Source organism: Aristolochia californica, unplaced genomic scaffold, assembly GCF_029961685.1.
Source record: "Aristolochia californica isolate CCGP_79_NKW_82.1479 unplaced genomic scaffold, dmAriCali1.0.hap1 SCAF_9, whole genome shotgun sequence".
In the NCBI taxonomy this organism is placed as follows: Eukaryota; Viridiplantae; Streptophyta; class Magnoliopsida; order Piperales; family Aristolochiaceae; genus Aristolochia; species Aristolochia californica.
The window spans coordinates 4533725-4559982 of NW_027182290.1; the positions used below are offsets into that span (position 1 = coordinate 4533725).

The following is a 26258-nucleotide window of genomic DNA, read 5'->3' on the forward strand; positions in this document are numbered from 1 at the left end:
AAGAAAATAAACTTAGAAAATCTGGAGTTTGGCGTGTTATACAATCTTATTTTAAGTTTGAAATCGAGCCAGAGTTCAAATAAAAATTAAACAGAGCCTAACTGTTTTTTTGCTCGGTGCCCCCTTTTATTTTTGCAGCATTTAAAAAACCAAACAAACAAACAGAGCTTTTGAAACTTTGGGACCCCGTTGTCGAAAAATAGCTCTTAAATTACGCGATGCAACCAACGTGAAGGAGAGCACGGAACTCATCGACGTCTGGTTCTTTCGGCTGTTGAACATGGCGGGTCACGGTACCGAATTCTTCTTTCGCTTTACTTCCCAATGTTAGGTTTACAACCACGAATGAAACGATCTGATTGTTTTGTTTTCCTTGTTATCTTCAGGCGAAAAAGGTCGTCCCAGTAAGAAGCTCAAGTTTTTCTCGAAGGTCGAATTTAACCCCTTCAGATTTCGAATCTCCCATTTTGATGAGCATGTATTTATTATTTTCCTGACTATCTCTTCATGGCAGGAGGATGACCGAAATGCTGTTGCTGACGATGATCTGGATTACGCGGAAGATTTTGATGAATTTCGTCGCGAAGGTATTCTGGTTGTTCATTTTTCCAGATACCTAGTTATCATCCTTGCTCTAGCTGAATGTTTTCAATTTTGTGTTTTGGCGTGGTTTTTTTAAGATGAAACGGAGCCGAAGAAGAGAGATTTCACTAAGCTAGAACTGAAGCCCGATCATGGAAACCGCCCTCTGTGGGCTTGCGCTGATGGCAGGATCTTTCTCGAGACATTCTCCCCATTGTACAAGCAAGCGTATGATTTCCTCATTGCCATTGCCGAACCCGTTTGCCGGTACATATTCTACCTTCACTTTTTTTCTCATTTTACATTGAATCATACTCTTTATTTCTGCTCGATTGATCGCTTTCAGTTGATTGGAAATTTTGCACAGGCCTGAGTCTATGCACGAGTATAACTTGACGCCCCATTCCTTGTACGCTGCTGTCTCTGTTGGGCTTGAAACTGAAACGATAGTTGCCGTCTTGAATAAGTTATCAAAGACTAAACTCCCAAAAGAGATGATTGATTTTATTTATGCTTCCACTTCCAATTACGGGAAAGTAAAACTTGTGTTGAAGAAGAACCGTTACTTTGTGGAATCCCCTTTGCCTGAGGTACGGGTGTGATCCCCTTTACCCTCTTGCCACTATTCTTCGATTGTATCTATAAATGAAATCCTTCGTCATTCGTATGATACATGCAGGTACTGAAGACCTTGCTTAGGGATGACGTCATATCTAAGGCAAGAATTTATTCCAATGAGGTAATTTACATCTGTTTTCTTTCGTTTCCTCACAACAGCTAATATTTATCCATATGTTTACTAGGCATGTATTATATTGTTTCTTTTTTAATCAGTCATTTCTTGACCATAAGAGTAAATCAACTTTATATTAATTATGCTCTGATTGATTCATTCTTTTGACATAGTTCTGACTTATACTCTTTTAAGATTAGAACAAAGTTTTGCTTTTTACTCGACACAGTGTAAGGAAAGAACTTGTGCTATCTGTCATTTCAAATAGAGTGATAAACGGTTAAGCTTTGTAACAGAAAAAGCAATTTTTTTTTCAGATATAAAGAGGCATCACTAAATCTAGCTCTAATGTGAAACAAAATTGTAAAATCAATTTTGAGTAATAGCACACATGTAATATGATAAAATCTTTCTTAGTGTTAGTTGAACCTTTGGAAATGGCTCCTCTCAGGTTTGACACAACATTCTTGACATATTTCTAGTTGTGATGCCATTTGTTCTGTTTAGGGTTCAAAAGGAAGTGATGCATTTTCTGTCAGCAAAATTTTGGGTGAAATAGAAAGTAGCGGGCATGAGGAGTTGCTCGAAGGAGCTAACGTTGCAGCTGCTGCTGAAGAGAAAGAAACTCATGCTTTTGAAATTGACCCTGCTCAGGTGGAATAAAACAATGATACACATTTCTACAGTGAGCACTTAATTGTGCTAATTTCTTACACTTAAATGCTTTTACAGGTAGAAAATGTAAAGCAAAGGTGCTTACCAAATGCGTTAAATTATCCTATGTTGGAGGAGTATGACTTCAGAAATGACAATGTATGACTTGTTCCTTCTAAAGTTTCATCAAGATTTATTTATGAGCTCTGGCAGATAAGAATACTATTTGATTGATGCTGCATTTAATAGGTGAACCCTGATTTGAACATGGAATTGAAGCCTCAGGCACAACCCCGTCCATACCAGGAAAAGAGTTTGAGTAAAATGTTTGGAAATGGTAAACCTTATTGAGATAAGAGGTTTTTAATTATGTATGCATGTTTGTAATTGGTAAACCTTATTTTCAGACAGGAAATTTTAGATAGGTATGTTTATCCTTGATTTTCTTATGAAAATGATGAGAATGTTTATCTATTATTTTTGGTTTTTGGGTTAAAGGGTCGTTGTATGAAAGCCCAAAGGTAAAGCTACAAAATGGAAGAGGGAGCCCCTTTTTTTTTTTGAAATGTGAAGAGGGAGGCTCTTACAATGAGGGGTTGGAAGGAGACCCCTTTTTTGGAAAAAAAGATTTAGCAAAGCAGTTATCTGCAAGATCAAGGATTTAAAAAAAAGATGCCGCAGCCTCCCACGCATTTGTATTCTACTTGCTGCTCCAGTTGATGACAATTAGGGAGTGTTTATCCATAAAAATGTAGGAATTTTCTCCCAAAAAGAAGTATGAAATCATGGAAGAAATTACATTGAGTTGTTAGCTCATTGACCACATTGGGATATCTTATTACGGAAATAGCCTGAATTTTGTTATAGTGAAAGGAGAGGAGTCCCCCACAGGCCAGGGGGTCACCTAAATAAGATTAGGAGAAACTGTTCCAAAAACAAACAGATTATGGAGGACCAAATAGAGCCAAGTAGGAGAGGGAAGACCCATCATTTGCCAATTTTTTGCTGTCGATTCACCAATTTAGGAATGTGGGTCCATGAGAGAGAGAGAGAGAGAGAGAGAGAGAGAGAGAGAGAGAGAGAGAGAGAGAGAGATTGGGCAAGCAACCTCCAAGGGGAATCCAACTTCTTGCTAAACCAAGATTCCATAATTCTCCAACTCATCCCCACTACTTTTCCATATACTACCTATGAAACAGTTGTTTTTTTTCTTTTCTTGATATTCCCTACGTGGCTTTAGACCCCCTCCGTGCGTGTGACCATCACCCCATCCCTCCTCCCCGTCCAAAAACCTCCCAGAAATGATTCAAGCTTCAGCTCCAAACCACGTTAGGACTCCTCCACCAAGATCGTTGGTCTCCTCCCACAACTCCCCCACTCCACCAAACCAATGCCACACCTACAGCCTATTGGTGACTCTCTAGTCTCTCACCCCCTCTTCTGACCACCAAAACCCATCTCTCCGCAATCCTTGTTTCAACCCCGTCAATTTTACCACTTGAACCTTGTTAAGCTCCCCCTCCCAAAATTTCACTTGCTACATTAGTGAAAATCCCTTTGTCAATTTTCCCTTTGCTGCCCAACCCAACCCAACCCATCTACCAATTCTAGCCAGTGCATGAGCTTACTCCCATGAATGCGCTCAACTAGTTCCCTTCATAATCGACCTTGGGAAAATAAGAGAGGGAGAGATCAAATTCTAAGGCTACCCATCTCTCGAACTTATTTCAGAAGACAAACAAATTTAAGATCTAGCCATGACCCTTCAACTCAATCCCTAGATCAGCTAATCATCTAGCGGATACTCAGGTTAAATTAGGCGTTTCACTCCAACTCCTTGTTGTGGAGGAAGGTTCTTTTTAGCCAGGTATTGTAATCTTCACTCTTTTATTAACATTCACACCTTTTACTCAAAAAAAATAAAATAAAATAATGTATGCAGCCCCTTTTGGTATCTTTTTCAGGTTCTTCATTTTATGTTTTTTAATGTCTGATCCCCCAGTTTTTCATAAACATTGGTTTTTAACATGGAAAATTTCACTCCTAATATTAAACATTTCATTTGGTGTGCCTCCAAAAGAAAAATCTTAACTACTGATCAGCTAGTTAGAAGGGGCCAGATAGATGATTTAATTTGCAAATTTGTAAATGTGAGGGGAGTCAACTAGTCATATTGTCGATTGTCCTTTTTTTTTCTTGGTTTGGGTGTTGCATTATCTAAATTTGGCTTTTCCATGTGTTTCCCAATGCTTTCTTTAAATTTTATGGTTCAGCTTTTAACTAAACGTTGTCAACTCGAAAGAGAAAATTATGGCAAACTGCTTTTGTGACAATAATTTGGGCTTTGTGGAAGAAATAAACAATAAAAATTTTTCTTGGTAGGCAAGGTCTTTGGCTGGGGTGTAGAGGATTATTCACTACACGAACTTGTAGTTGAGTAAATATTTAAGGGTTCATCATCTTAGTACTATTTTAAGAATGCATCAGAGAGACATTGTTGCTTCCTCTGACAATCTCCCTCCCACTATTGTTCCTTGGTCTATAACTCCTAAGGATGGCTGGAGTTGAACTTCAATGGGAATTCAAGAGCAAATCTCGGCTCTGTTTGTTATTGGGAAGTATGCAGGTTGGGCCCCCAGCTATACTCTACACCATTGGGTCATAGTGATTTGATCAAGGCAGAACTTCGGGCCCTTTTATGTGATGTGAAGGTCTTTCTTCGAAACTTTTCAGGTCCCTTAGTGATTGAGGGTGATTCTTTAGTGGTGGTTTCTTGGTTTCACTTTGGGAAATCTTCTCCTTGGAGACTTCTTCATGTTTTTTATGAGATCATAGAATTAGTAGACAGTTCGAGATTAAGTGGGTTCATAAGCCGTACAACTCTAATTCATCAGCTAATTGGTTAGTAAGAGATGGAGTAGATCTTCCTGATTTTCTCATTACTAACTCTTTTCCTTTTGGCCCGTTGTTATTCTCTGTATTTTTTGAGGTGAAAGTGGCTTTTCAGGCTTTTTATTTGTACAATTTCTCTTAATGCATTTCTTACCATTCTCTTAAAAAATAATAATAAATGTAGCTAGCTTCTATGGATGCTTACATGAATGCCATGTTATAAAACTCAAATTTATTGAATTTTTTTTTTTTTTTGGTATTCCCCCTATTTCTTAAAGTTTGATTTATCTTCTATCTGTGGTCTCTTGTTGTGTTTGCTCTGCCATTTGATTTGTTATGGATCTACCAAGTAACCTTTCTGAAATCATACTTGTCTACGAATCTAGAATGTGGCCTTTTATCTATCATGATCCATCCGAAGTCTGTGAGATCTAGTGATCAGTTGACCATATTTGTATCATCATGAGAATTTTTTTTTTGCATGCATATAATGCAATTTTGTTTCAGACATTACCTGTTGAAATGGTGTCTTGCAATTTGGTGGCCTGCAGCATGGACATTTTTTTCCTCTCGTATTGAACTGTTGTTATTGGAAATTGATCCTCTTCAGAGGGTTCACAACAATGAAAAAGATTCACAATAGCTTTAAATTTGCTTAAGCCCGAATAGAGTAGCATATATCAATTGCGCTTACTAGGGACTGATCCTAGAACCCTAAGGTTGTTGTATGGTCAAGGCTTTCATAATCAGGACTGTATCTGAAATGCAGGTGCAATTTTTTTTTTTTTTTTGAACTTAGCAGGGGAAACCTTATTTGATTGTGAAAATGTACAAGTTTTCCATTTCCTTGTGTAGCTTCACATAAGGTTCTAAGAGCTGCCAAACTACAGGTAGAGCAAGATCTGGCATTATTGTGCTCCCTTGTGGAGCTGGGAAGTCTCTAGTTGGTGTTTCTGCAGCCTGTCGAATTCGAAAGAGCTGCCTTTGCTTAGCGACAAATGCCGTTTCTGTGGACCAATGGGCTTTCCAGTTCAAGTTGTGGTCCACCATCCGAGATGACCAAATTTGCCGTTTCACATCTGAAAGTAAAGAGAGGTTCCGTGGCAACGCTGGGGTGGTTGTGACAACTTACAACATGGTTGCATTTGGTGGGAAACGATCTGAGGAATCTGAGAAGATCATAGAGGAGATGAGAAACCGGGAATGGGGATTACTTCTAATGGATGAGGTATATTCTTGTGTCTGATCAAGATTCTGTCCTCTTTTCTTGATATGCTTATAATGGTAAAATGAAAGTGAAGAGGTACAAGAGCAGTAGTGACAAACAGAACGAAAAAAAGTCATTTGTATTTGGGTGTGATGTCTCATCCACCAATCTTACCTGTTGGATGATTTAGCTGCCTGATTGGTGGCCTGAAAATACCATACAAACATTTGAATGGTCATAAACTCTGAGAAATTGTAGTACTAATCTAGCCACGATCATCTCCTCTTGCACAAGCAGATTTTTTAGTGGTTGGCATTCTCAAAAAAGTGCTTCGAGGGTTAATCATTATATCTTCCCCATCTTGTATGTTATCATGTTTTATGCCTTATGAATATAACCCACTAGTCCAAAAAAAGGTGTTTTTTTTCCAAAGTGTACTATGTATACAAAGAAGTGTTCAAGTGACATTACTTGTCTGGAAATTTTATTTTTTAATTATGGGAAGAAATTTCACTAAAGAGGAAAAAGAATACCAACAGGACCAACTAGGGTGAATTCAAACGAGCAAACGCTACAAGAAAAAGCAAAGGCTGATGCAGGTGGGCCACTATGCCTGATCATCTCCGACTACAAAATGTTGTTGAGAGCCTGACCACCAGCAAGGGAGTGCCAAGTGGTTGGCTTCCCTCAGGATGTGGGGCCTGGTGATGTCCAGGAAGGCCAAAAGTTCCTCCATGTCATTGAAGTGGGTATTGTAGGAGGCTAGTGGGGAGACTGCTGAGTGGTCCAACTAATGTCCTCTGTCGAGTTGCCCTCAGAAAAGCTTCAGCCCTTAGTTCCCATTTTATTAGCAGATTATATTTACTCTGGGAACACATTCATGTTTTGCCCTCAAGTGGTTTTGAGAGCGTCCCTAAGAAATATGAGGATTTCATCGAGTGGGTTCCATCTATTGTCTGACAATCAAGTAGTGGATGTATTTAGCATGAGTAGGTGTCATGTGTATCCGTGAAACTTGGGCAACTGAAGTGGAAGTTTCACTCAGTTGTAACTCTACTTTTATTGTTTACTTTCTTATTTTTACCACATTAACATTCTTTCATGTATTTGAACCAGATTATCGACTACTTACTTTAATTTTGGCTCACTCGGGGTTTGCAGGTGCATGTGGTCCCTGCACATATGTTTCGAAAGGTCATCAGTATCACCAAATCTCACTGCAAACTTGGACTAACTGGTCTTTATTGAAATCCAATTGCCTTCTTTAAGTGACATTATCTAAGTTTTGCAGAAACTTACTTCCAACTTCGTATTACAGCAACCCTTGTCAGAGAGGATGAACGTATAACAGATTTGAACTTCCTCATTGGCCCCAAATTATATGAGGCAAACTGGTTGGATCTTGTAAAGGGAGGGTTCATTGCAAATGTTCAGTGTGCCGAAGTATGGTGTCCAATGACAAAGGAATTTTTCGCAGAATATTTAAAAAAGGAAAATTCTAAAAAAAAGCAGGTGATTGATGTAATCTTTTGGAATTGTTCCTTCTATTAAAACTTGTTACTTGGTCAGTGAACACTTTTCTCATGGATTTAGGATAAAAAAAGACCCTTTTCTCTATATGGTCAAAGTTTGGTTTTTTAAACCTTACTGAATTGTGTCGTCTCCTTCCAGGCTTTGTATGTAATGAACCCAAATAAATTCCGGGCATGCGAGTTTCTCATCCAGTTTCATGAACAACAGCGTGGTGACAAGATTATCGTATTTGCTGATAATCTTTTTGCCCTTACTGAATATGCTATGAAACTCAAGAAACCAATGATCTACGGTGCAACCAGGTTTGTCCCAATTATTGTCTAGTTGTTATTATTTTGTGCCAAAGTTGATATTCATTCATTCTCCTTTTTGCAATACTAACTATTTTTTGTGCTCAGCCACCATGAGAGGACACGAATCCTCTATGCATTCAAGCATAGTCCTGATGTAAACACTGTTTTTCTCTCCAAGGTAATCTTTGGCTGTGTAGTTTGGCTCCACAGTATTCTTTTGAGTCTCAGTCAGATTTTTTTCCATGGACTGAAAACAAGACTACATTAATTTTTTTTTGAAAAGACATCTATTTGATTCAGAGCATTATTTCCTCAGTAGTTAATTATATAGTAATTTTTTTTGCCATATCCATGCTGGACTTGTTAAAAGGCTTGACCATTTTCTCTTCAACTTGTTTTCCTTTCTACTGTTGATCTGTTTTTTTTTGGAAATTAGGTGCATCTTTGTGCTCATCTACAGATATTTGACTTCTGTACCCTGTAATGCTCATTCCGGTTCTTTGTAGGTGGGAGATAACTCCATAGATATTCCTGAGGCTAATGTAATTATCCAGATCTCATCTCATGCTGGTTCTCGGCGTCAAGAAGCCCAGCGACTTGGCCGTATTCTGAGAGCAAAGGTATGTGCCCTTATCATTTGTTTATGCCCTTGAACTGCTATATGACTGTTGTTGTGTATATGAAGAGTTACATTGATATCTTTTTTTACGATAACGATGAGAAAGAGGGTTCTATTTAGAGGGCTCTCTAGGGTGGCAAAGTGTAGAGATCGAGGACTGGATATCAGTCCTGGACCTCTTGGTGAAGACAATATGCAATGACGTTAACATAATTTTTCAGTTGGAAACATCTTAATTGATTTGTTTTTTGTTTGTTAGCATGAATGGGCAGCTGGGGCTGCAATATTCTTGCCAATAGCTTTTTTGGTAATTACACTATGTATATCTGCGGATCTGATCAGTTTTAGCAAGTCGATCATCGGCTATCCCCTTCTTGGGCTCGGTAAAATGATGCTCTCAGCCTGTGCCAGTTTTGTGCCGTGGGGGCTTTGGAACGAACGTAATAGAAGGCGGTTCGATGCTAAATTTGAAATTGAGGCAAGAGTAGTGGAAAAAGTGACGGGTCAAATTTTCACCTGGCTTCTGACAAAGAAGCCTTTCTGCTCTTTCAAGGGCACCTCCATTCGTGATAGCTGGAGAAACCTGACAAAGATGCATTTTGGGACCAAGTTTCAAGTTATGAAAGAGTGGGCTCCCCTGGAGTTTGGGTACCTAAAAATGAATTTTGACGGCTCTTCTCTTGGCAATCTGGGGATCGCAGGTTTTGGAGGTGTGATCTTGGATCCATCTGACAATCAGTGTATTTCTTATGCGGGTCCATTAGGCATCTCCAATTCAACGTCTGCAGAGCTATATGGCCTTCTCAATGGGCACTGGGTGTTCAGAGATAAATGCAGTGGTCCAATCCACATTAAAGGGGACTCCAAGGTAGTCATTGGGTGGTGTCGGTGTGCTTCCCTTCCGCCATGGAGGCATTGGAAAATCTTTCAGGAGATTTTAGAGATTACCTCATTATTTTCTTGTATTTGGTCTCACATTCCGAGATTTGCAAATACGGCAGCAGATGTGCTTGCCAAGCAGGGAGCATCCCTCCAACATCTTGTTGTTAGGGATTTGCTCCCTCTTCCTTTGTAAATTTTCGCTTGTTAATACAATACATCTTTATCAAAAAAAAAAAAAAAATGATAAACCCAAAATGTCTAATATAGATGTATGTGTACCTGTGCATAGGAAAAATGAAATACGAAGTCCATGCCAGTTTGGTGCACCTGTTGTTGTTGCATTTTTGTTTTCGAAAAAACTTTCTTGCGTGTGTGTGAACAAAGAACATTGGGGTTAGGGGGGGGGGGGGGGGGGGGTGTGTTATTTCTCTCCCTGGCTTAGTTCGTCCATTACATGATGTGGCAAAGACGATGTAGGGAGGGGGTGTGGGAAAGTTCGACACGGCACAACGCAGGCAAGAACTAACGATAGAGACGGCGGTGGTGGTAGGTGGCATTGGCGGGGTCGAGAATGTTAGGCAATGGTAGAAGAATGAGAGATCATTAGCGATGGCTCAATCGATAGTTCGACGGGAATTGGAGATGATGGTGGGGAGGCCTGAGTGAAGGGGGCGACATTGCGTGAAATTTATAGAAAGAAAGGAATAATCGAAAATTCAATCAGAAAACTCTCCATCAGAAAATACTTTGTGATCAAATTATCGGTCAAGTAACCTCTTTGGTTCTCCTTCGAAAAGAATACTGCAATTTAAAGGGGACAAACATATGAGGAAACTGGCGAAATATTGCAGGTATGTCTTATCCGACAAAAGCCCCTGAAATGGTTGAATGGTCTAAACCCCCTCCTGGGCATTTTAAGTTAAATTTTGATGGAAGTGCTCTTGGATGTCCGGGTCCTGCTGGATATGACGGTGTAATTCACGATGAAAACGCTAATCTTCTCTTCACATATGCGGGCCCAATTGGTATTTCTGAGTCTACTTGTGCGGAGTTATATGGGCTGTACAACGGTCTGAAACTTTTCAAGGAAAAAAAGGAAGGTGTTCTCTTAGTTGAAGGAGATTCTCAAGTCATTATCAACTGGTGCACAAAGCCATCCAAACCACCTTAGCGTCATTGGGAGTTATTTGATGAAATTTGTAAGTTAATTTCTGCTTTACAATGTACGTGGAAACATGTTCCAAGATCGGCTAATCATTTAGCCGATGCTCAAGCAAAAAGGGCGTTTCACTCCAACATCTTTTTGTGGAGGAAATGTCTTTATAACTTCAAGGTTTGTAATCTTTCTTTAGTAATACATTCACACTTTCTTCTCAAAAAAAATGTCGTGGCATCTGTGACATGATGATGGCTGAGGGATGTCGGTTGGTTACCGTGTGTCATTGATGACAGATGGGACAGTGGAGAATGGCCGTCAACGAGGGTTGGGGCGTCAATCGTGTATGGGTTGAAATCATTGGCACTGCGAGGTCTTTGCGCATGCAGCCAAGAGAAGGAAATATAGCATAGGTGATGGGGGGGGGGGGGGGGAGGGGAGGGGGAGGAGCTATGGTTTTGCCGTAAGAGAGAAAGAAAGAAAAAAGATAGAGAGGAGAAGGAAGAGGCAGGATTTTTGCTCTACACCAAACTGATACGGGACGAATCACGATTTTAATCGTCGTATGCGAGTATTGGTTAATTGCTGGAATTAGAAAGAGAAAGGAAAAAAATAGAGAAAAGGAAAGAATAATTGGGAATGAGAAATAGGAGAATTGAAAAGAAAGGGGAGGGTAAGAGGGAGAGACTCGAAACAGGGAGATTTAATAATTCATCATCAAAGCTGAATTCAATATCCTATGACAGCCTATAAATAACTAAAATTAAAATTTAAAATTCAAAATAGATAAGATCACTATCTGATCAAATCCAATTAAATCATAAAAGATAAAATAAAATTAAAATCGAAATTTAAAATTCAAAATAGATAAGATCACTATCTGATCAAATCCAATAAAATCATGAAAGATAAACTAAAAATAAAATAAAAATAATTTCAACCATAATTGGTGGGTCCAGTGGGTTCCAATGGGCATACCGGTCTCACCATCAATTAGAATAGAGAAGAAAGAAGAAGGGGAAGATGAAGAAGAAGAAAGGGGAGGGAAACAGGGAGAGACCAGAAACAAAGAGATTTTAATAATTTATTATCAAAGCCGAATTCAACATCTTGTTCTGAAAAGTTCACCACTTTTTCCATTCCTTTCCTTGCATTATAAATAACTAAAATTAAAATTGAAAATTGAAAATAGATTAGATCACTATCTGATCAAATCCAATAAAATCAGGAATTATAAACTAAAAATAAAATTAAAATAATTTCAACCATAATTGGTGGGTTCACTGGGCCCAATGGGCATACTGGTGTCCCCACCAACCATTAAATCTTATATTTTATTTTATACTTCTGTCCTTTTGTCTCTTCAATAAAATTCATATCATTCTTAAAAAAATAATTTATTCTATTAAGTATCATTTGCTTTTCATGTGTGTTCATAGGTGATGTCCATTCTGGTTATTTTTTCCTTAGATTGTTTAATGATAAAATAGAGATAGATTTAGATACAACGAAATGACATGCAATTTTAATGTCTTGGATTTCTAAAATGTGAAAAACTTGGATGCAGTTAATGGTTGCCGTGCTTGAGTTCCTTCTCTGTCTCTCTTCATATATTGGAATATAGGGTTACTCCTAACATATTGTAGTAATGATATGATTGCCTACACAACATTGGATTTTAATCTAATGCTTAGATACCCCTAAGTAATATTGAAAAGTTGCAAGATTGAAATAGAAGAGAGAGAGAAAAGAAAAAGACGAGAGAGAGAAAGCAGCTTTGGAGGTTGCGTTGGATGAGGGCTCAGAAATCGAGCCTTCTCCTTTTAATAACACCTCTCGAATAAAATTTACATTAAAAGGACATTTCTGCCCTTCATTTTAAGCACTCTCATAACTTCACAAATACAAATCAGAATTCAATGAAAATTGAAAACTAGAGTCCTAATATGAAGTCTAGGTTACTGTAACTTTATGAGAGACATATGAGTATGTAAAATGACCAAAATATCCCTACATTACTATTTATCACCAAAATTGCCTAAATACCTGATAGAGACCGATGTTCAGAAAGCTTACCTGCTGCAACCGAGCCGATGATGATGATCCTGTCCAGACTTCGAGGGTTTGAAAGCCTCTCTTTTCTCTGCCAATTTCTTCTCTGCCCGCTTCCTGCCAGTTCCCTCCCCTTTATTCTCTTATTCCTGTAACTGACTGTCTTTAAGGGATAGTCTTTTAAGATTGTCCTGTTGCTGCTGCTGCTGCTAGTGAGATCTGCCACTCTGGGTGCTGAGTTGTCTTTCCTCCCTTCTACCTGATTTGCCCATTTTTCTGCTGTATACCTGTAAGACTGGAGGCCTATCAATACCCCAACCATCAAACAAAATCAGAGAACTCTTAACTTTAGCATGTAAAATGACAAAAAATTGTAAAATCAATTTCTCTTTTAAACATGCATATGAGCCTACATAAATGAACCTATTGGTGGGTCTCACATATTTTTTGGGGCATATCTTAAGTTGGCCTGACTCATATGGAAGGCACATTGAATAATTCATAAGCACACAAGAAAAGATGAAGAATAATCTTTTGTAAGGGTACTTTCGTCTTTTTACATACTAAAGTTAAAGTTAACTAACTATATTTAATTGTAGAGTGATGTAGAGAATTTTGATGATGTTATAGGGTATTTATCCATTATTTTTAACCCTAGGGATACATGGGCTGTTTTGTTATATTTCAGGGGCATGTTGGCAATTAAGCCATATATATTACAGAAAAGTACATAAAATGGGACTCTTATGTACTTTTCCTAATAATATTCAACATCATCATCATAACCTGTATCTGTGGTTTGAACTAACGAAGCTGGGCCTTTACCTAGATCTGTAGTGATTTTGTATTATGATTACATAAGGTGACTCTAGTCATCATTTATTCATGCCATCTGTATCTGACTGATAGGGTAAACTTCAAGATCGGCTGGCAGGAGGTAAAGAGGAGTATAATGCCTTCTTCTACTCACTGGTATCCACAGACACACAGGTGTGGTCAGTTCTTCCATTGTCATTTGTCCAGGCAGTGCCAGTTTATCTCTTGTATCATGTGTTTTAGTATCTTTTTAATATGCATGTTTATTTCCTGTATGTTCCCATTACATGAGCCTAAGTCTATGAGTGACATGTGATTGGGTTTACATTCTTGACTTGGAATATGACCCTTTTTGAATGGTTCATCTGATATTTACACCCAGTTGCCATAGTTAGAAGAGCATTGATGAACTAGCTGGGCAGTTCAACCACTATGAATCAGATTTACTATTCATGCTTTGATTTTATTTCTTAGAATTCATGTAAGGATATTTTGGTCATTTTAACCTCCTTGCATATCCCTCTGGCAGCAGCAATAAGTTAGGTATTATTTTAGAAGCATAAGATTTAATTTTCATTATATTTTAAGTGGTATTTAATAAGTTATAAGAGTTTAAGTGTTGAGGGGTAATTTTGTGACTTTCAATGGTAATTAAATAGAAAGGTGGTCGATTTTCTCCCCCATTGAGTGCTGGATAAATACACTCTTCTCCTCTCTATTTTTCTTCTTTGTCACTCTTTTCTCTTTTTATCAAAAAAAATAAAAAATCTTACAAGTTTTGTTGAATTTCTAGAAAAGAAAAATACTTTACTAACTTGTTATAATTTGAGTACAATGAGCCTGTATTTATAATAGAGGAAACAAGTAGAAACCAATAACAATTAAACTACCCTTATCCCAGTTACACCCAAAGTTAAACACTAAAAGATAAGTCCTATAACAATTGAACACAACTAGAAAACTAACATAGCTAAAACACCTTTAAATTGAAACTCTTCTATGAGACCTCTTTCCATAATAATTCTGGCCCAATAAGACTCTTGTTTGAGAATTATGTGAGACTCTTCCATACCCATTCTTCAACAGTCCCCCTCAAGTTAGAGTCTATAACTTCAGTTTGCAATAAAAAGGATTTTTGGTTTTCAATTTTCTTTTGCAGAAAAAAAAATTCTTCACAAATGCAATTTTTCAAAGATGTAAAAAACTTCATATTTTGTTCTCATCTTGTTCTTGAATATTTTGGTCACATAAAAATTACCATAAGAAGTAGAATTCTTTATTGTAGATTATACTACTTCTCAAACATGGAATTCGAAAGGAGGCGCAACCACTGTAGCACTCAACTTCCAATCTCATCCCCATACTTCTCCTTCTATTCTCCCCCTCAAGCTGGGAGGTAATGGCAATGATCCTAGCTTGAAACAAGTAAAATAGTTGTAGTAATGATCTCCTCCATCAAGGTGTCCCTAGGATAAATACGAAACTGGACACACTCTCAAAAAGTAAAAAATGGGTGATAAAAACATAAGTCGAAACCAACCTCAAAGGATTTTGAACAAAAATAGTAATAATAATTACTAAAGTGGGTAATGCTTGTCACTCATAATACGGCGATAAAAAACCCAAGGGCTCCAATAAAAAAATCTCACTAGACTTAAGAACACCCATATATAAAAAAAGGACCAACCAAAGCAACATACCAAATGGTTGGCCAAAAAAGGCGGTAAACAAGAGTAAAAAAAAATGGTAGGAGAAAGATTACCAAGTAAAAGGTTAATGGGGAATTACAATTTTGGGCTGACTATGTGGGGTGCTACAATTGTTTTGGGGTGACTACAATTTTTCGGAGTCTACTATGTGGAAGATATACAATCAAGTAACAAAAACACAAAACTTGAAAACAACATTGATGCAAGTTATTGTATATCTTGAATTAGCACATCATAGAGTGATTAAGTCGGATCAAAACTCTCCGATTAGAAGACAAATTTGAATAAAAAACTTGGATTTTCGGAGAAAATAAAACTCAATTCACGTAAGTGCCTAGAGAGATAATAGGGAAGGAAAACGAAAAAAAGAGAAATTTTTGTTTGAACTGACCTTTGGTACTTGTTAAAATACAAGTTCAGGGGTATTTTGGTTATTTCTAAGATTTTCAATATTACATTTTTCTCTTATAATATGGCTATTAGATAGAGAATGTCTTATTTTATCTCTAGTTAAATTTTCATTCAATTTAGACATGTATTTTAGGAGATATATAATTTTGATTATTGAGGGGCATTTTTGTCTTATTGTAAAATTTCACTTAAACCCTGATTATAAAGAAGCAGGAAGGGTCTTTTTGGCTCAGATTCCAAGGCAACAAAGCTGCCTCTCTTCCAGAAATCCATTTTCTCTTCTATTTTATCCCCAAATCACCTAGTTTTCACTGTATCAGAGCAGTAACGCAAGTCTTGGGCAAGTTTCTTTGAACTTTGTGGATCTTTTCTCCATTTTTAGCAACTCCTTGAAGGTTTTCTCCACATTTCTGGACTGGTAGGGTAAAATTTTTCTTTTTTTTCTTTTTCTGCCTATCTTAGCCTATTGGCTATTGATTACTGCTTCTATTTGACTGAATGTTGGGATTTAGAAGTATTTAATGATCCCAATTTGAGGTAATTTCTCAAATCTGCCTGCATCGTCAATCTAATGTTTGCGTCATCATCCATATAGCCTACGCCATCTTGATTTCTTGCAATTAGGTCATTCTTTCATTGATTTATGGCCTCAATTGCTGGAATTGATCACTATTGGTTCTAAATTGAATGAATCGGGTGCTGCATTGCCCTAAATGAATTCGGTGTGGGGCCCACTTGACTACACAAATATTGAAATTTGGGAAAAGTGCTTCCCTTTGGTTAATTGACGCTCTAGTGTACTGAATTGTGGTGTTTAGTGATATTTAATGGCTGGTTCCAGCACACGGGCTGCTGTCCAAAGGACTGCTGAGAGCTCAGATGTGAAATTCTCTCAGTTTATTCAGATAACTACTATCCGGTTGAATGGATCGAATTATGTAAACTGGTCTAGATCAGTTTTGATGTATTTGAGGGCTAGAAGAATGGCAAAATATATAAATGATGATCCCCCGGTACCTATTACTGAAGATTGGGTGGCAGAAGATAATTTAGTAATGACCTGGTTGGTCGATAGTATGGAATCCAGATTTAGTGATAAGATTTTGAGTTGCAATACTGCTAAGGCAATGTGGACTACATTGGCTTCCAGTAATTTATCAAGGATCTATGAGTTATATGTGAAGTTCTTTAATATGAAGCGTGGAGATAGATCAGTGACATATTATTTCACTGAGATGAGGGGAGTACTACAGGAGATTAGTATATTCCATCCTTTTAATACGAATGTTGAAATCATCCGTGAGAAAGAAAATCAGATTCAAGTAGCACGATTTTTGGATGGTTTGGGGCATGAGTATGATGCTATTAGAGCCCAATTGTTGGTTAATGAGGATGTGACCACTCTTGAGCAAGCTTTTAACAGAGTTCTTTGAGTTGAAGGTGTAGTTGTAAATAAGAATGAGTCAGGTCGAGCCCTCCCAGAAGCAACTGCTCTTAAGCTTCAATCTTCTACTGGTAAGCCCGATGGTCAGTTTCATGATGGTAATAATAGAGGTAGAAGTCGCTCTTAAAAAACCTGTGGTCGTGGCCAAAATGATCGGGGGGATTAAAAATGTGTTTATTGTGGTAGGACTAATCATATTTCTGAGAAATGCTGGGATAAATTTGGTAAACCTACCTGGGCCAATTCTATAATCACAGATAAGGACGCATCCTCACACACTGGATCGTATGAGGAAATTCAGCAGTTATTACAACGACTGGGTCAACTAACTGTGCTTCATCTACTGCTTCTTAGACTACCGAGACTCCTCCTTCTTCCTCAGCAAGTGCCACGATGGCTAGTACAGGTATGAATGCACTAAATGTGTCTCATTCTCCCTCTTGGATCATTGATTCAGGAGCCTCTACACACATGTCAGATATGCCTTCTCTATTTCAGTCCATTAGTCCATCTCATTCATATCGTCGAGTTATTTTAGCTGATGGATCCACCTCTCCCATTCAGGGGGAGGGTATAGTTCGCACTACTCCACAAATATCCTTTGATTCTGTTTTATTTGTACCAAAGTTTTCAGTTAATCTCTTGTCTATGAGTCATATAACTAAATCCTTAAACTGTTCAGTAACCTTTTATCCTACTTCTTGTGTTTTCCAAGACTTGCAGACGAAGAGGACGATTGGTTCAAGACATGAGAAGGGAGGGCTCTACATGCTGGATGATGTATCCGTTTCTCGAGCTATAGCTCTCACTACTATAAATTCTTCTTATTTGTAGTATCTGCACTTGGGACATCCCTCACCAACTAAGTTGTGTCAGTCTTTTCCTTCTCTGCTAGCCAATATTTCATTTGATTGCGAATCCTGTCAATTGGGAAAGCATCGTCGCTCCAGTTTCCCAGTTAGTTCTAGTCAAAGCACCAAGTTGTTTGAATTAGTCCACTCTGATGTATGGGGTCCATGTCGGGTTCCTAGCCCATTTGGTTTTAAGTATTTTCTGTCGTTCATTGATGATTTCAGTAGAGTCACTTGGGTGTATCTCCTACGGGAGAAGTCCGAAGTATTTGATGTATTCCTCAATTTTTTCAATGAAATAAAAAATCAATTTGGTGCATGTGTTCATGTACTTTGTACTGACAATGGTTTGGAATATCTTAACCATACATTTTCAATATTTTGTGATTCTTATGGTATTACCCATCAAACATCTTGCCCTTATACACCACAACAAAATGGGGTGGCTGAACGTAAAAATAGACATCTCCTTGAGGTTACAAGGACACTATTATTGCATATGAATGTTCCTAAATTTTTTTGGGGAGATGCAGTTTTAACTTCGTGCTACTTGGGTAATCGTATGCCCTCAATTGTTTTGAGTGGTCAAGTTCCACTTCAGATTTTAAAACCCAATTGTAAATTGTTTGGTGTGGTTCCTCGTATTTTTGGATGTACCTGTTTTGTTCATATGCTTGGAACTTCAGTCGATAAGTTGTCACCTCGGTCTGTCAAATGTGTTTTTTGGGATATTCTCGTCAATAAAAAGGGTACAAATGCTATGATCCTACTCGACGGAAAACATGTGTCAGCCGATGTGACCTTTTTTGAACATACTCCATATTTTTCATCATCTATTGAGCTTCCTGTATCACTTGAGTCTCCTTCAGACTGTCCTGTTCCTATTGCAGTTTTGGATGTACCAGCGTCATCGAGTTCTTCATTGCCTCTTTGGGTTTACAATCGTCGCTCCGTACTCCTGCAGTGCCTCCAGCAGTTACCTCTACAAAGCTCTCTTCTCATGATCCACTAGCTTCCTCATTGCTTGCAGATCTTGTTGTCTCTGATTTGGACCTGCCTATTAGTCTACGAAAAGGTAAATGGTCTTGTACTTCTCATTCGATATCCAAATATGTGTCACTTGATTTTTTGTCCCCATCCTTCAAGTCGTTTGCTATGTCATTGTCTACTTCCCATATACCTTGTTTAGTGCAGGAAGCCTTGTGCTCTCCAGAATGGAAACAAACTATGGATGATGAGATGAGTGCTTTGGTGTCTCGAGGAATATGGAATCTATGTGATTCACCTACAGGAGCAGCTATTGTTGGGTATCGTTGGGTTTATATTATCAAATATAATGCTGATGGCTCTATTGAACGGTACAAAGCTCGACTGATAGTGAAAGGGTATATGCAGACTTTTGGAGTTGATGTCTTTGAGACATTCTCTCGTGGCCTGACTTACTTCGGTACGTATCTTAATATCTATGGTTGTTAATATGGGTTGGCCTCTCTTTCAACTCGATGTGAAGAATGCCTTTTTATATGGTGATCTACATGAGGAAGTGTATATGGAACAACGTCCTAGGTATGTTGCTCAGGGGGAGACAGAAAAAGGTGTGTAAGCTGCAGAAGGTTATTTATGGACTTAAACAGAGTCCACAGGCCTGGTTTGAAAAGTTTAGTGATGTGGTACTACAATTTGGGTTCTATAAGAGTCATTGTGATCATTCTATGTTCTTACTTAAAAGGAAGACTGGTATGGTGGTTTTGGTTGTCTATGTAGATGACATTGTGTTATCTGGTGATGATCTTGATGATATTACAAAAGTTAAACAATATCTGGCCACACATTTTCAGACAAGGGATTTGGGCTCTCTCAAGTACTTCCTTGGCATCGAAGTCGCTCGTAGCAAGCGAGGTATTGTTCTTTCTCAGAGAAAATATATATTGGATATGTTACAGGAGTATGGTTTATTAGATGCTAAACCTATAAACACCCCCATGGAAGTTAATCATAATCTACATGACACCCAGGGTCCTACACTCAAGGATAAAATTCAATACTGACGGTTAGTAGGTAAACTGATCTATGCTACAGTTACCAGGCCGGATATTTCATTTGTTGTAGGAGTTGTGAGCCAGTTCATGGAAAATCCTCAAAAAGTCCATTTAGAAGCTGCTCAGAGGATTTTGAAGTACTTGAAGGGGCACCTGGAAAAGGTCTTTTGTGTACTCATAATGGAAAAATTGATGTACTTGGGGGTATTCTGATGCCAATTATGCTGGGTGTAAGATGGATAGACGTTCTACATCAGGCTACTATTGTTTTGTTGGAAGCAACCTGATAAGTTGGAAAAGTAAGAAACAAACAGTTGTGACTAGGTCCAGTGCAGAGGCCGAGTATCGAGCAATGGCTCATACAGTTAGTGAGCTTATGGGGATTAAGTCTGTGCTTCTTGAGTTGGGTTTTATGTTACCTGGCCCTATGACTATGAATTGTGATAACTAGGCAACCATTTTTATTGCCAGCAACCCTGTATTCCATGAGAGAACGAAACATATAGAGGTTGACTGCCACTTCATTAGAGATGCAGTTATGCAGGGGAAAGGTGGTAACTCCTTATGTAAAGTCTTCAGAACAGTTGGGAGATATATTTACCAAGCCTTTGGGGAGACGTGAACATGTATCCTTTAGTGACAAGCTGGGATTGTTTGATATTTACTCTCCAGCTTGAGGGGGAGTGTTAAAATATAATTTCAGGGATATTTTGGTCATTTATAAGAATATCAATATTACATTTTTCTCTTATAATATGGCTATTAGATAGAGAATGTCTTATTTTATCTCTAGTTAAATTTTCATTCAATTTAGACATGTATTTTAGGAGATATGTAATTTTGAGTATTGAGGGACATTTTTGTCCTATTGTAAAATTTCACTTAAACCTTGATTATAAAGAAGCAGGAAGGACCTTTCTGGCTCGAATTCCAAGGCAGCAAAGCTGCCTCTCTTCCAGAAATCCATTTTCTCTTCTATTTTCTCCCCAAATCACCTATTTTTCAGTATTTTTGATATCAATAGCTCCCAAAATGTAGCTCGTGATCACAAAAGGTTTTTTGCTCAAAAAACTAGATTCAAAGAACTTTAATTTGATATCTAATTTGACATAAAAAGATTCGTTCTTGAATCTTTTATGACCTTTTGATTCTCTTCGTTCTGTAGTTTGACCTTTGCTGACTCCAATGCAAATATTTTCTTAAATATAGATTAGATTGACAAGAAATTTTCTCCTTCTAAAACTAGACTTCGATACCTTTCATCCAAGTATAATATATCTTCATAAAATATACTTTTTTTGAGAGAGAATCTGATAGATTTCGGACTCCGTAATCTGGTCAAACTAAGTACTATTTTCTTCTTTGGCCAGTATGACCATTGACCCTTGCGAAATTTATATCTTCCTCTAGAAAACTCAGATTGAGAATTGGTTTGATAAGGTAGAAAATAGACTTACAGATCTTTCTTTTGACATGTAAATATCTATATAAAATCTTGTGCTTGATGGCATAAAACAGCTCAAAAGTTGAAGTTTTATGCTGCTACTCAAACCTTTCTTGCAGTCTGACCTTTGCGGTTTCAAATATCTATTTCTGTTTGTAGAAAACTCCGATTACCAAAATTCTTTTTGCGTTAGAAACTAGACTCAAAGACCTTTCCGTCAATATATAATTTGAACTATGAAAAGCTTAGTATGGGGGGGGGGGGGGGGGGGGGGGGGGGGGGGGTGAACAACTAGAAAACAATGGGTACTGGGACAAGACAGAAAGAAAAAAGATAGAGTAAGAACCTAAACTACTTGAGATGATAGATCAGAAAAGGATCACATTATATGTGTGACTCTGATACCATGTTGAATTTCTAGAAAAGAGAATTACTTCATTAACTTGTTGTAATTTGAGTACAATGAACTTCTATTTATAATAGAAGAAACAAGTAGAGACCAATTACAATTAAATTACCCTTATTCCAGTTACACCTAAAGTTTAACACTAAAAGATAGGTCCTAGAACAATTGAACAACTGAACACAAATAGAAGACTGACATAACTAAAATACCTTTAAACTGAAACTCTTTTATGAGACCTCATTCCATAATAATTCTGGCCCTGTAAGACTTCTTGTTGTGAGAGTCATGTGAGACTCTTTCATACCTGCTCTTCAAGAAGTTTATATTTTTATATATATAAGAGTAGTGAGATTCTATTGTGGAGCTTCTCTGGCGTTATCTTATCTTTTTCTTAAGTTTATGCATACTCAAGAAAAGGGGGAATTCTAGGATTTCCTTCTAATTGAAGTTAAGGGTCATGTTCTTCCTTTTCTTTTGTACCATAATCTTAAGATTGATGGCTTTTATTGCCAATTGAGCAGTTCAATTGAGATTTGTGCCCCCAAAAGGGTTGTGTTTTTTGGGATTATCCCAAATATTACTGGCACAGGTCACCAGACTTGTACCTGTCGCCTGCATCACCTTATTGGATGCTGACACCATCCTTATTTTTTTCAATTTATGGTATGTTGAAATTCATTTGTCTTTGCTGCTCATTTTATGGGATAGTTGTGATTGGATTGGAATTGTTAGTTGCCCTAATATCTAGTGCAAGGCCACATAACTTGCGTAGGCATTTCATTGAATTTTTTTGTGGTTATTCGATCTAATTATTCTGGTTTATTATGGCTAACTTTGCTGAAAGTGTTTACTTAGATTAGAGGGATTGGAAATTCAGATGGAAAGGATACTATTGTGATTTTTTACCAAAAAATTGAATGGCCAGAATTACCTAAACTGGTCAAAATGAGTTCAAATCCATCATAAGGCCAAGTAGAAGACTAAAAATCTTATTTAAACTCTAGGATAAGACCATGTATAAAAGGCTGGTCGGTAAACTTATTTAATAGTTGCACACCCAAATGTATAATTTGCTATAAGCATGGTTAGTCAATTTATGGAGTGCCCTCATAAAGTTCATTTGGTGGAAACTCCTAGATTATTGTGATTCTTGAAGGGGCACCAGGAAAAGGTTTCTTGTATGAGCCACATGGTTACTTAAAAATTGAGGTATATTTAGAGGCAGACTATGTGGGATCCAAATTGGATAGGAAATCTGCTACAGGCTTTTATGCATTTTTTTTTGGGAATTTAATTAGTTGAAAGTGTAAAAAACAGAATGTGGGGGTCCGCTCTAATGTAGAAACTAAATACAAAGCTATGGCGCATACAGTTAATGAACTTAAGTGGGATAGGTTTGTATTATAGGAGTTGAACTTTCTCACTATAGCAATCTCGTATTCCATGAACAAACTAAACATGTAAAAATTGATTGTTACTTCATTCTTGACGCAATGATGAGTGGAGCAACGGACACTCCATATATTCAATCTACTAATCAGCTTGGTGAAAATTCAGGATTTTTTGTAGAAAACTGGTGCTTCTCAATATACACTCCAGCTGGAGGGGTGGTGTGTGTGCGCGAGGGGTTTAAAATTCATGTTAGGGTATTTTGGTCATTTTATCCTCCTAGTATATCCTTCTAGAAGAAGCAGTAAGTTAGGTATTTTGTTAGAAGCACAAGGTTCAGTTTTCATAATGTTTTGAGAAGTATTTAGTAATGAGTTTAAGTGATGAAGGGTAATTTTGTAACTTTCATTAGCTTTCACTTTAGTAATTACATAGAATAGTGGTCGATTTTCTCCCCCATCAAGTGCTGTTTAGACACACTCTTCTCTCTATTATTCTTCTTTTTCTTTCTTTTTCTCCTAAATTTTTTTATTTTTACACTATCATTATCCTATTTCCTTCCCTTTCTGATGCAGGAGATGTATTACTCCACTAAAAGGCAACAATTTTTGATTGACCAAGGTTATAGCTTCAAGGTATGATGTCTATCATGTGCCAGTCATTCACTTCATTCATAAGAGGATTATGAAACTCGCTTGTTGTGAGTCTTCTATGCCAATCAGTTGTGTTACTATGGACACTATTCATGAGTGAGAAATTTGTTGTAGCAAAAATGCTTCTTCTAAGTGGAAGCTGGATCACCAGATCGAATAAATCTTTTCTTTGTAAATATCTTGTTATTGGAAGTTCTAGATGGCTGATAAGCTTGCTGAAGAAGGTGTTTCCCATCAACATCTTATTGATTGGAGCTCCTTCCCATTCTAATGGCCTGGGTTTTCTCTTGTTACCTGTTTTCTGTCTTTGATAAATTAAATTTCAGGGAAAAAAGAATTTTTTTTAGATTTATATGGCTTTGGTATCTCACGAACGAGTGATCAAAATCATTCTAGATCATTACAAGCTTGCCTCCACCTGATTCTGGAGCTGAACTCCATTATCATCGACTTGATGAACAACTTGCACTTCTCACTAAGGTTTCTCTCCTGCCACTATCTTCTTTTTTGTTTATATAGAGTTTTAACTTGTAAAAGTAATACTGTAGAGTCACAGAGCTGGTTTCTGTCACAGGTTTTAAATGCCGGCGATGATGCAGTTGGTTTGGAGCAATTAGAAGAAGACGCTGATGATATCACTCTCCTTAAGGCCCGCCGAGCTGTGGGCTCAATGAGTGCAATGTCTGGTGCAAAAGGCATGGTCTACATGGAGTACAGGTATTATTCATTCCATTTCCTCTTTAGGATTAGGGGTTATTGCTGTGATCTAGGACCTGCTTACACATGTTCTGTTGTCTTTTCGGCAAGCCACTAATTTATTGATGAGTCCAATGACGCAAATACTTTTACTAGTAGAAGTTATTTGTTCATGGCATCCAATGTAAAAGGACTCCCTAGTCAAGGGCATTCAACCTTTTTATAGTTAGTTATGAATCATTAGTTCTGCCTCTTTTGGTTTGTTTAACCTAAGAAACGCTTTCCTTTTCAACAGCACTGGACGGGGCAAGCAGGCTGGGCACGGTCAGGTGAAAAAGCCAAAAGATCCAGCAAAAAGGCATCAGCTATTTAGAAAACGTTATGGTTAAGCTCATCTCAGTATGTAGTGCTTACTTTTGCATTCTATGGTCATCGGGAAAGCTCCAACAGAAGCTCATATTATTTAAATCGTGTGTGCATAGTACACTGCAATTTTCTTCTAGCAAACCTTAGGCAATCCTGTCATTTTTCTCCTTCTGTATTTATCCTTAGATTCTCTGGATATTGTGATATCCCATTTATTTCTTTTCAAAATCTGTTTACCTAGTACGGGAAATGGAAAGTTTCATCTAGGTTGTTATTGCCATGTGCCTGCTAGTGCCCAATGTAAGATGATGTGAAGAGCCTTTGCCCGAGGAAGTCTGCAACTGAAGCCACTGGAGCGAGCAACATCACTTTCAAGATGGTCACAAGGTACACAGACATCATGCATCATTGACTTAAACTTTGTTGTTGCATGAGAATCCCCTTTTTGGAATTGAAACATGTTGTACATTGCATGTTAAAAGTTCTCATCCAAAATGAGCAGTGCCTCTTTGTTCTCTAGCACTTTGTGTGTGAGGAAAATGAGGATAAGAAATGAGTATAGGGAGGAGCAAGAAATGATATCTGCAGTAATATGATTGCCCATTTCTGTTATTTATCATTTACTCCTGTTAGCCGAGATGGTCAGTGTCACAATCTACCAATCTCTTATTCACCCAGTGACTAACAGAAATAACAATACACAGCTTGCTAACCCTAGCATTTTACCTTTCAAGGGAGACTAATCTCTCATCAATTGTTAGGGTTGCTTTTGGAATAAACAAGACACTATACCAGGCAAAACCAAGCAATGTTTAACAAGAAGGGAGCTCAAGAACAGGTTCTGGATTGCAGTACCCACCCTCAAACTAAGGTTTTAATATATGGATGTAATTTGGAGTCCATTACCTTGCAGTTTTATATATTTTGATATATAAACATTATTTTTTTAGTTTTTTTTAGAAATTTATCATATATTATACCTTATATGTTAGAAACTTTATTCATCTACACATTTACCCTTGATAACCAGGTAAGGTAAATAAATGGACAATGCATCATCGACTACATTTTCTTTTCATCCATGTTTCAACCACACATGGTGTGTTTGGCTCATACATGTCAACATGCCAATTTCCCTTTAGGTACTCCCAACTAAAAAGTGACTGGTAAGCTAGGAAATTGTATGTGCATCTAAGCTAGTGAGCCTAGTGTGTAAAATCCCTCATATAAAAAGGTTGAGTTTGGTAGGAAACACTTTGTTCTGTTGACATGAATCCACCATTGGAATGTTCTATTTGAGTTTGAACTGAATTGCTCAACCTGTTTGAATGATAAAAGAAAGAGATGAAGGAACCAAAAGCTTTGTGAAACTTGATTATTGCAATAAATCTTTTATATTCAGATGGTGATGCAATTAAAAAAGAAAAATTG

The 26258-nt window shown here is 37.6% G+C and overlaps 1 protein-coding gene across 3 annotated transcripts; it reads left to right on the forward strand.

Moving 5' to 3' along the window:
* Positions 1 to 165: 165 nt before the first annotated feature.
* On the forward strand, positions 166 to 25827 carry LOC137941103 (general transcription and DNA repair factor IIH helicase/translocase subunit XPB1-like). Of its 3 annotated transcripts, none has more exons than XM_068786362.1 (21): positions 166 to 293; positions 387 to 430; positions 515 to 587; positions 681 to 849; positions 950 to 1172; positions 1262 to 1321; positions 1823 to 1969; positions 2048 to 2128; positions 2219 to 2306; positions 5752 to 6089; positions 7230 to 7305; positions 7387 to 7580; positions 7740 to 7903; positions 8000 to 8072; positions 8401 to 8514; positions 13513 to 13593; positions 23688 to 23747; positions 24162 to 24245; positions 24340 to 24482; positions 24757 to 24860; positions 25120 to 25430. In XM_068786362.1, the coding sequence occupies exons 1-20, from the start codon at positions 281 to 283 to the stop codon at positions 24848 to 24850; spliced, it is 2319 nt and encodes a 772-aa protein (XP_068642463.1). In that variant the 5' UTR covers positions 166 to 280; the 3' UTR covers positions 24851 to 24860; positions 25120 to 25430. The 3 variants fall into 3 exon arrangements, 2 of the variants coding, with proteins under 2 accessions (XP_068642463.1, XP_068642462.1); XR_011110360.1 differs by adding an exon at positions 25589 to 25827 and having other exon boundaries at positions 167 to 293; positions 24757 to 25214; XM_068786361.1 differs by having other exon boundaries at positions 167 to 293; positions 24757 to 25430.
* Positions 25828 to 26258: the final 431 nt, after the last annotated feature.

Excerpts from the sequence above, each read along its gene's own strand:
- LOC137941103 (XM_068786362.1), top strand. Across the intron at positions 8,515-13,512 it reads GCCGTATTCTGAGAGCAAAG|GGTAAACTTCAAGATCGGCT; the intron begins GTATGTGCCCTT and ends TCTGACTGATAG. Across the intron at positions 24,483-24,756 it reads ATGGTCTACATGGAGTACAG|CACTGGACGGGGCAAGCAGG; the intron begins GTATTATTCATT and ends CCTTTTCAACAG.